Source organism: Apaloderma vittatum, unplaced genomic scaffold, assembly GCF_000703405.1.
Source record: "Apaloderma vittatum isolate BGI_N311 unplaced genomic scaffold, ASM70340v1 scaffold29033, whole genome shotgun sequence".
In the NCBI taxonomy this organism is placed as follows: domain Eukaryota; kingdom Metazoa; phylum Chordata; class Aves; order Trogoniformes; family Trogonidae; genus Apaloderma; species Apaloderma vittatum.
The window spans coordinates 32644-44143 of NW_009706910.1; the positions used below are offsets into that span (position 1 = coordinate 32644).

At 38.1% G+C, this 11500-nt stretch overlaps 1 protein-coding gene across 1 annotated transcript in view; it reads left to right on the plus strand.

Moving 5' to 3' along the window:
* Positions 1–11211, plus strand: part of SH3TC1 (SH3 domain and tetratricopeptide repeats 1) — a 24843-nt gene extending 13632 nt beyond the window's left edge. The window contains 8 exon segments of the mRNA XM_009865977.1: positions 1409–1450; positions 3059–4744; positions 5433–5613; positions 7918–8068; positions 9101–9223; positions 9516–9666; positions 10552–10748; positions 10981–11211. Of these exon segments, the coding sequence (XP_009864279.1) occupies positions 1409–1450; positions 3059–4744; positions 5433–5613; positions 7918–8068; positions 9101–9223; positions 9516–9666; positions 10552–10748; positions 10981–11211 (2762 nt within the window).
* Positions 11212–11500: the final 289 nt, after the last annotated feature.

The window sequence follows — 11500 nt, forward strand, 5'->3', positions numbered from 1 at the left end:
GCTGATGCTTTTCCCAGCAGAGCATTTACAAATCTTTTGTCCTTTTTTTTTTTCTTGAGTGAATTAAACAGCAGGGTTTAAAAAACTCCGTTATTGAGCTGAACACATCTTCAAGATTTCAAATGTCAGTGCTGAATTATAAAAGGCTGCATGTTCACTCAAATACTGGTGGCTTTTCATTCATCTTGGGAAAGGTGGCATAATAACTATTGACAGCTAATGCAAACATATACACCTCCTTGTGCTTCATTTAACTTTCCAAGTTATAGGAAAAATAGCAAAATCTATTCATGCAGAGGAAAAAAATTTACACTTTTAGCTACATTATCTCTGTTACACCTGTTATTTCCCTAAGTGCTCGCGCTTTACATACATCAATCGGATAATTGGGGTTTCACCTTCACAGTTAGCGTAAGGTAGTGTAACATAATCTTCTTGCTGAACTGAACAGGTGCAGCAACTTCTTATCCCACCACAGAGTTTTATATTTATTAGTGCCATACTAAGAGACAGGTTTACAGGCGCCAATTTGAAAGAAGCAGGTGTGTATGTTTGACCCAGGTGCATTAGTTTAATTCTGCAAATCAGTATGTGTGTGAGCAATAACTGGGGCATGTCAGACCGGAGTTGTAAAATGCAACTCATGTCAACTTGTGAAATGACAGATTTTTGCCTTCCTTGCTCAAATTAAAAGTCTGGGAACCAAAATTCAAATATCTATTAGGTACTAAAACAATCTCATGGGCAGCATGACAACTAAAATACCTTGAGAAATATCTTCAGCACAAAATAGTAATTCTTAAATGTTCTACTAGTGTGCTATGTGAAACATTTAAAACTAGATCTATAACAGTAATGTCTACAAAATTTGAAGATATATTTTTTAAAAATAGATATAGGAATTTTTTACCTGTGTGCTCTTAGAATGGACACAAAAGTCTGACACTTAGCCACACAAACTACCCTAAATAACTACTCCCTGCCTCTGCCTTGGGTGTGACACTAAATCTTCAGTAATATTAAGGGCTTTTTGTTACCTCATTTTAGGGGTGCGTTGTGGGTAATGTAGATACAATCATTCCCAAATTGTATTTTAAAGCACCAGTGATGCATCCGTCATACAGAACAAGTTGTCTTTAATCCTTACTCCCCACCTTACTGAGCAGTGGTAGGTGCACGATGATAACTGTATAGAAAGCGGTGAATTCTACCAGCAGGAGAGTTAGTCCCTAGTATCTGTTAACTTTGGGGTCAGGCTTAGAAATTTCCTCTCTTCTTATTTCCAGCTTGTAAACAATTATTTTGACATAAAGAATGCCAAGCTAAAAAATAGCCTTTTCTCTAGGATATTTAAAACTAGAAAAGAACTAAGATACAATAACTAACATGGCCTTTTTCTTTCTTACAGACCAATTAGAAGAACCAGAACTTCAGAAAGTTCCTGAATGTGGTAATACATTTGTACAATTTGCACGTAAAATAATTTTTTTTTGTATCTTTGCCATCTTTTTTTTTTTCTAATATCTCTTCACATTCTAAATTTCCTCTCTTGATTGCTTTCCTAGGTTTTGCTGTATCCCCTTCTCACTAGGTTTTGCTGTAAGACATTGTGGATTTTCACTGATATCAGATATCTCTCTTGGACTTTGTTATTCAATTGCAAACTTTATGACTTATTTTTACTGCTGTGACACACACATACACACAACCCCACCATGCCTCCACATTGTTTAACAGAGGAAAAAAAGCTGTTTATGGGGCATCTGGCAAGTGCTGAGTTCGAATTCCAGCAGATTTTTCCATCTGCTAGAAAACGTCATCCCATAAATGTATTTCCCAAAGGAGATATTTTGATGATAACGCAGAATTATTTTCCTTTGGCATTCAGTTGCTAAGCTGTCACTATCATTACTTGTATTGTACTACATTTTTCTAAATAACAATTTTTTTATTTATGATTCTGCTGAACTGTTTCAGAAATGAAATTCTAAGGAAACTGAGCTGCAAATCTGCAACTTCAATGAGCAGCTGTAAGCTTTACACTGATTATGAGTACAAACTACATCTCTAGCCTCTGCTCTATTACCTTGGCTGGATAAGAGTGAGAGGACTAAAGAGGTGATGGCATGCTGTCTTTTCTTGTATTTCTGAGATACTCAACAATATCAGTACTAGGAGAATTTAGATCAATGACCATATCAATCAAATACCACCAAAAACTAGGTAATTTTTAGCAAGTTAATCTGTGCCAGCAGAGAATACAGGTTGGTATTTGGTTAAAAGAAGAAATCTTATTACGTATTACACAGGCATGGCTGACCACACAGAGAGAACCTGGACAGGAGAAAAGGACCTTTGCAGGCACCCTCAAAGCAACCACATGAGACTTCAACAACTCGGATAGTTCAGTCTTGCGCACCCTCCCTGGCTAACCTGCCGTGGTTTTCTGTCAGGACAGTTGTGGTGCCCTTTCTCAACTAATAGGCGTCCTCAAATTCACAGTTCTATTAGACCTTAAGTCCACCCATCCCCTGACCCTGGACCCTTTATTCAGCCTCTAGTTCAGAGCTTGGGTCTTTCCAGATTCTGGTCTTCCTCTTCTTACCAGCTAGTCTGAATTGTAAACCATTGGCAGATCTCTCTTGCTTATCCACACACAGAGAAAATGGAGAATATGCACTCACTGTATACTTTTTGAGTATACACTCAAACACAAAACAGTTTGAATTAATGTTGGACTTCAGTTGGATTAGTGATGGATCAGGCATAAGGCCTGGATAGACAAGTGTACCGATCAGCAACTTGCTTACATGTGGCAAGTCCTGTTTATCTCCATTCCTCTAGTCTCCTGTGCTTGTTCCTCCCTGATTCTTCTCGATATCTCTCTTTCCTCACCTTTGGCTTGTCTCCTAGACATGCCGTTAAAAACGTGCGGTATATTTACATAATGTTTTCTTAACAGCATCTTCTACTGATAAATGTCACTGTTGGTCTATCAAAGATCTTCGTGTGCATGCCCACATGACGTTGTGATCTGTAATTTATTTTTTAATTTCAGAAATTCCATGTTCACATTCTAGCACAGAATCCACTAGCAAAAATGGCAAGATAGAAGAATTCCTGAAGAACTTGAAGAACTTGGAGGCCACCCAGGCAGAAGAGTCAGCTACTGAAGGAAGGGATTCTGCTAACTCTTCAAATAAGGAAATCCTTCCTCCACCTGAAGAACCTTGCTTCCACATACATCAAGATGATGTTCAGGCATCTGACGTCTTTGAGTCATTGTTATTCTTTTTAAATAAGAAAGAGTATGACAGAAACTTCAAAAAGCTGTATGATTTCTCCTATCCATTTATAAATAGCATGTTTCATGGGTTTTCAGAAGAAGAACTAGTTAGCTTTTTCAGATTGGCGAGGGAAGCAGCAAAGAAATCAGGTATGTCCTGGTCACTGGCAAGACTATGCTTTCTCTTAGGCAGACTCAGTGTTAAAAAGCTGAAATTTTCCCAAGCGAGGGTGTATTTTGAGGAAGCATTGGGAGCAGTAGCTGGAGGGTTTAGTGATTTGTACTTTGTAATTGCTCTTTATACGAACCTAACAGTCATCTACTTGACACAGAAGAACAAAGAAAAATGTGCTCATGTTTTTGACAAGGCTACATCTCTTCTCATGGGAATTCCCAACTACATTTGCAGTGCTGACCTGGAGTCAGATATCCTAAAGTATGCTCTGAAGAGGACAATTTTAAGCCAGAACAAACATGCGGAGGCACGGGCATGCTTTCTACTGGCAAAACACTACAGTGCACGCAAGCAGCATGAAGAGGCACTACCATTCTTGGAAAGGTTTCAATTGTTGCTTAATGACTTGGGTTTACAAAACAACTTATCAAAAAACTGTTGTTTCAAACTAGCAGAGTCCTACAATGAGAAGTGCTTGCCACATATTGTACTAAGTTGCATAAAGGTCACCTCTTCCCATAATTCAAATACTTTAATGGATTCCTTGAAAAGTGTTGATTTAGTCATCAGAAATGCTCCAAAGATTTACAGCCTGAGAAAACTCAGACAAATACTCCCATCCCAAACGGCACCTTACCTCATACAAGCACTTTCCTCTGTGTTTACTAAGGAGCAGCAAGGGCTATGCAGCACTATCTATCGTAGCTTAGCAAAGCTGTACAGCCACCACAAACGCTATGGAAAAGCCATTGTTTTCATGATGAAAGCACTGGACTCGGATGTTACTGCTAAGCCAGCAGAAACTATTAACTATTTGGTTTCACTTGCTTGGTTATACATTCTTTATAGGCAATATGATGTGGCTTCAGCCATTTTAAATGCTGTTCTAGAATCTTCATGGAGCAATCCTCAACAACTAGGCATAGCATATAATATGCTTGCTATTGCTTTGAAGAGAACAAACAACACAAAAGAAGCTGCTGAGAGCTACTATAAAGCACTGCGTCTTTCAGAAGAGACTGATATGACCCATAACCAAGCTGTAGCCCTGGCTAATTTTGGGGCACTCTGCCTGCATGCAGCAGCCAGCAAGCTGGCAGAACGTTATTATATCAGGGCCGTGAAGCTACTCTCCAAACTTCCAAGTGTGGACTGTGGCCAAGACTTTATCCAAGTCCTCCTTCAGTTGGGGTGTTACTATGTTCGTGGAACTCAAAGAGAAAAAGGAAGGTTTTATTATGAATGGGCTTTTTTAGTTGCAATGGAGACAAGTCATCTGGAGAGTAAGTATATATATTTATTTTTCTCTTCAAAGTTACAAAATGTACCTTGTTTGGCAGTGTTTGTTATATAGGTATGTTATAGTTGTTGCTTAAACAATATTTTGTGACCAGTTACGGGACAGCTATCAAAGTGACTGAGATCTTTGCTCTTTCCCATGATGGTGGAGAAATAAATACATGTTGGCCTGCTCTTCTGCTGGTACTTAGGTTGGACAGAAATCATGGAGAAAATGAAATGTTAAGAAAAAAACTAAATGACTTAATTAGTAAAAAGTCTAGAGATTTCTATGTTCAACAGTATTTATAATAGTTATGGTATCATTGGTAGTACAGACAACAGACTTCTTTAAAGGTATGAAAGCAATTGATAATATGGATTACTTTTGCATAAAATAGTTGTATTTAGAGGACCAGTGCTTTATTTATTCTTGCTACCATGATTAAGGCTGCTTATACAGGTAATGTGACTGGTTTATTATTTTATTTGGGGGATCAAGTTCGAAGTAACCTCCAGCTTCTGTTAAATTTGGGGGTGAAGAAACTGACAGTGGAATCTTCTTGTTATGACTTTTAGATTGTTATTTATTGACTGTGCTATGATTTGTGAAACAGTAAGAATGAATTACTTTAAAGCTATTTTAATTTTGAAATAGAGATTTGTATTAGTATTTCAAATCTATTCTCCTAGGTCAGCTACAAGCAATTAAACTGCTGTGTAAGTTCTACAGTACAGTTGTTCCCAATGAGGCTCAGTGTGTCATCTACAATGAATATCAACTATCTTTAGCTAGAAAGATGTCCAACAAGGTTCTGGAGGGACAAATTTTGGAAACCATTAGTCAGCTCTATTTATCTTTAGGAACAGAGAGGTAAGACTTTGCTTTTATTCTGATTTTAACTTTTCTGTCATACTAAGGATGTCAATATTTGCAACAGCTGAATGTGACTGAATTTTTTTTTTCTCTCTGATTTGCCAATACACTTTATCAGAATTGAAGTGTTCAGACTTCTCTCGGGTTTTTTTAGGTATCATCTCTCAAGGGAGACAAGATGTACAGGACAGATTAGCACCACTTCAAGAGCAGTTTATTTTTAAAATCTGTGTAAATATGTTTAAAAAGTATTATATATTATGAAACTCTAGACAACTGCTATAGCTCTAGGATTGTTGCTGGCAGGTGACTTGTTAGCCCTGACAGATTTTTTTTTTTTTCACCATGGCGATTTTTCCATTAGAAACCAAATGACATGATCCAAATAGGTAAGATATCTAAGTGTTTCTCTTTAAGGAGATGCTTTTTTTCAAAACTTATGTAAGCACAAAGCCTATGTGCAACACTGCATACTGTTAATCTCCAGCAATTTCTGTACTGCTCTTATTTTCAGAATAAGGATTTTTTGCTTTGTTTTATTAAAAAAGCAGACTGCACAGGTCAATTTATAGTAACTAGCAGGTGCTGGTGAAACTTGCAGGTTTCTCTAGACAATTTTAAAAGTATTTTTTTTAAGGCAGCTTTCTCTCATTTCTTTCGTACTGTATCTCACTTCAAGGAGTCACTTTAGATTTGGGTCTTTTCAAGCATGCCTCAGTGAGAATGGAAAAAAATATCCTCAGTTGTGGAAGGAGTGTAGATGCTTATTTTAGCTTTAAGTGGATGCAATCCAAGCATCTAACTTTCCTAGTATGTCACCTAATCTGTTTTGCTTTGTTCACCGCTCTTTAATGATGGAGTTGATGGACATCCTTTGGAAAGGCTGAATACAAAGGAGTTGTTTGAGATTTCAAACTACTTGGAATTTGCAGAAGGATTTCACTATCTGGAGAAGCTGCTCCTTTGTGTGTTTCCAGTACATTGAATTTATGTGTCCTAGGAGCCTGGCTCCCAGATGTTGGCTGTGTAACCTTAGCAGTCCACCAGATAATAGCATGTACTCAATATGGTATTAGATCATAGTAACACAGTATTTTTTGAGTTGACAGCCCTGAGTAAGAAGGATATGTGTCTATAACGAAGTAACAAAAACAGTGATGTCCTTCAAGTCACCACCTCCATTGTAAATTACTGCGGCCATGCCAGTGGACACAGCCTGACCCATTCCAGCTGCTGTACTGAGTTATGGGTTGGTATATGCTTCTGTCTGGTATATGCTTCTGCTTCTTGTAAAAGTAAAAACTCTGAAGAAGGAATGGAAGCAGTCTTCAGTAAGTGGGCTGAGTTGGATCACTACAACTATCTTGCCTTTCCTCATGTTAGCAGTTTGTTAGCAAAGATAAGACTGGCTTGTTCAGTGGATATTTACTTCCTCTCATGAGTATAAAAGGAGTGACAGGTCTATTCAATTTCTGTAAGAGTCAGAAAGCAGTAAACCCACTTTTTTTCCCCCCAGAGAAGATACCTTGTTAAGACAGAACTGAAAACTTGATAGTGTGAAATATGAGAGAGTGTGTCACTTTTATATTTGTTTCAGATCTCTAGAGGTCTAAGTAGGCTCTTCTAAAGATGCGCTGTATAAAGACTGAGCTACTGCAGTTATTATGTTTGTGTCTTGTGCTTGAAGAAAAATGCATGAGGTCAAGGTGATGGGAGTCTAACTCAAGACAGAAGGATTTATTAAGTCTGTAGTTTCTACGTCTGGTATAAAGCTCAATCAATCTGACAGGTCTTTCCAATGAAGAATATGATTACTCTTCTGAGATCACAGTGTTCTTACACTTACAACAAAAATGTGCTGCCCAAGGATCTGATAATTTTGTGCTTCTAGAATTGGTCATGTTGTGTCCTGTTCTCTCTCTGCTTCAAGTTTTTCTACAATTGCTGAAATGTTTACAGATGCAATTCCTTTCTGAGGTGTCTAGGAAAAATCTGTAAATGATAGAAGAGCTGAAGATGAGGAAAGATTTTTCCACCTGTCACTAGACTGAGGTAGGGGAAGGGCAAATCTAAACTAAACTATCCTAAAATAATGTAACATGATAACAGGGAGCATAGATTGAACAAAGAACAATGAAGGAAAAGAACAAGTTTTGCTAGGTAATGTAGTAGAGAAATTATAATTGTGCATTGAATAGGGGAAACAGATTGTCATTTACATTAACATAAAGCTTTTCTCACTATGAAGAAAACTGCAGTTCTGAAGAACCCTTCAGTGACTGGCAGTATTCCATATTTCAGGGCTTACAGGTCAGCTCTGGAATATACCAAAAGAAGCCTTGGAATATTTATAGATCTCCAGAAAAAAGAGAAGGAGGCATACGCTTGGCTACAGGCAGGAAAGATATATTATGTTCTGAGGCAGAATGAGCTTGTGGATCTGTATATTCAGGTATGTTGTCAACACTTACAGGCATGCACATGTTGTCAACATGGTGCAGGTGGCATGGCAAGAGAGTAATTCAACATAACGATCTCACAGATTTTGCTAATGGATGTTCTGTACATATAGTAACACCATTTATGTAACGCTTAACAGCTGAAAAGCTCAGCATTTCCTATTTTAATCTGTTGCTTGACTCCGGAAAGATTTCGGTCAGTGACTTTAGTGCTGCTCTGTTGTAAATTCCATGTAAATTCTTCATTATTGTCTACCAGCACAACAGCAATCAAACAATGTATATGTGCTACATGCTAATCACCATCTTAGCTTGCTGGCTTGTGTGCCAGATCCCCAGGAAAGCAAAGAGTAGCTTCTTCAAGAAGCATTTCTAAAGCATCTAGAGCTGTGGCATGGAGCCAGCTGGAGCTGCTGCTGTCTTTGGGCATTTTAGCTGATAGCCTCCCAAGTCAGTCACCTGGTGACACAAAGCCAAATCAGCATGTGGGATGGTTTTCTCCATCTGCTTTATTTCCTCCAAGAGGAGAAGTGGGCCAGAGATATGCATGTGTATTCCATACTGTGCATGTATGGAACCTGGTATCTAGAGCAGAAAGTCAGTGCCTGACCGTGAGGAAAGTCTCGGAGCAGGAATCAGCACACTAAAAGGTTGGCCACTGTGTCAGTAATTTGTGCAAGTCATCACATCTCAACTTGCATGTAAAACATAACTTCAACAATGTGATGCAATAGAGTCCTTGGGTGCCTGAAGCAAAAAAGCTGGAAAAAGATAACTGCCTTTGTACTTAACTAGTGTCATGGGTTCTATGTTCCTTCTTCAGCAGCTGCCATGGGCCTGCTCAAAAACAGGGTACCAAAAAAGACAGAGTATGGTCTCATAAAACATAGCATTTCCTATCTTATAATGAAAAGAGAGGCCTTAACAAGATCTTTTACTCAGTTGCTAATATTTATGACTTTTTTTTTCCAAGAATCAACCAAGATTTATTTTCTTTCTTTCCCCATTCCTTGTTTTCTTTTCAGGTTGCTCAGGATGCTGCTCTTTACACAGGAGATCCAAATTTAGGAATGGAATTATTTGAAGCTGCTGGAGACATATTTTTCAATGGTACTTGGGAAAAGGAGAAAGCAGTGACTTTCTACAAGGTTTGTGCAGTTTTTCTACGGCATCTAGAGTTACGCACCCTCGCATCATAGCAGGTATTCTGCAAATGCTGAACCAAAATCCTGTCAGCAAACAGTTTACAACCTATTGCAACTGACTACTTTGTCATGGTGATAATAGGCATCACCTGTTTCAACTCTTCTTCCGGGTGTAAAATACGTTATAAGCAAAGAGCAAAATGAAGCCAGAAATTGCATGACATGACATGAATGAAAGCTTGTCAGCGCACATCTTGGGGTTCAGTTGTACCTAAGCTGCTGTTACGTGTTTCAGGACAGGGCTCTTCCACTTGCTGTTCAGACTGGCAACAAAAACACTGAACTCAGATTGTGCAATAAACTGGTGGAATTGCTGGTAAATCTGAAGGCTTATGAGGAAAGTCTGGAATATGCAAGAGCATCTCTCATGCTCAGTGTCAAGTTAGGTAAGATCAATTTCAGTTATAGCTGAATATTACTGATATCTCTAAAATATGGCAGAACTCTAAAACTTTTCTTCCTCTGAATTCAGTCAGATTTCTTGCCAGGATTTCATAGCAATGCTATCATGGCTATTTTTGCCTCCGTTCAAGAATGAACAATTTCATTGCTCCTTCTTCTAACTCCAAATTCCTATGGAAAACCTTTGGTGGGGCACAGAATTAAACCTGGAATTCCAAGTTCAAACTGAGTGTGCTTCTAACAGCTAAGATGTAATGCTGATGAATAGTATTTTCTCAAGGGGTTTCTGAGTGTCATACATGTTTGTATTTGCTTATAACCTTGCTCTAGTGAACTAACCTAGGATAAAGCAATCAAAAACAGTAGGGCTAGTTACAAAAATAACTATTCTTCAAGTTTGAGAGCTCTTCAACTGATTAAGAACCCTCTCAGCCTTCCATACGAGCACAGACAGGTAATTTTGATCAATCTGAAAATCATCTTTGTCATAATCGTTAATGTGAGGTAGGTACTGGGAGGGGCAAGGTAATCTTTAAGCCCATTAGTTTTCCTTTTTACATTCCTTTCATAATAATCTATTTGTGTTCTTTTTAAGTATGCACAGATTGTATATATCTATACATGAGAGAAGAATGTAGTTATTTTTTAAAATTCCAGACTGTCAAATCCTACGGTGGGAAATTCAGGAATTCTGTGGGATTTTTCTTAAAGGGCAGGTTTTGGCCACGTACCTCTCGAGCAAAATCAGTTTTATTCATTAAAGCTCAGCAAATGAAAAAAATGTATACTGCATAGATGTATTCTGATTTGAGACAATTTGACTACTTTGTCTCTTTGGTTTTATCCTGACTCACACATTATCTCATTAGGAAATCAGCTAAATGAACGAATAGCTTACCATCGGCTGGCTGCCATCCATCATCATTTGGGTCACTGTGAACTAGCTGAACACTTCTATTTAAAGGCCTTGTCCCTTTGTTCCTCTCCCTTGGAGTTTGAGGAGGAAACACTGTATTATGTCAAGGTGTACTTGATCTTAGGAGATATTATATTCTATGACCTTAAGGTAAGAAATATTAAAAAATGCTGCAGAAAATTGTTATATTGCGTAATGTTTCATAACATCAGGTTCTATCAAAGCATGGTTTCATGCATTTAGAACATAAATAATCAAGTGGGAAATCTACTGAAGTTTAGAATCTGTATAATTCTCACTCGATACTTAACAAAGGGAGCCTGGATGTCCTCCTACACCAGTTGTACGACAGAGGGTGCTATGTTTGTGTCTCTCATTTCAGGATCCCTTTGATGCAGCAGGCTATTATCATTTAGCACTTGCTGCCGCCATGGACCTGGGTAATAAAAAAGCTCAACTGAAGATTTACACGAGACTTGCAATAATCTACCATAACTTCCTTGTGGATCGGGAAATGTCTCTATTTTTTTATCAAAAGGCAAGAACTTTTGCAACAGAGCTGAATGTGAGGAGAATAAATCTGTCTCCTGATCAGTGTTACAAGAGTTCATAAGCATCTTTGGAAAATGTAGCCTAACAACTACAGAAGTACCTAGAGAATGATTGCACTGGCTTTGTAGAAGGATGCAGAATGCATTCAATGTCTCATTATGCATGTGCTGTAAGATGGAGGTCAGCATCCCAGACTAAATTACCAGTTTATATGACAGTGAACTGCTTTTCATTGTCTCCAAGATGTACAATCTTATACTTACTGTTTAAGAATCAGCCTGTGAACTAAACCCAAAACCCAACAGTCTTTTCTAACTGAATATTTCTTTGCTGTTACTGCCCAGCTAAAT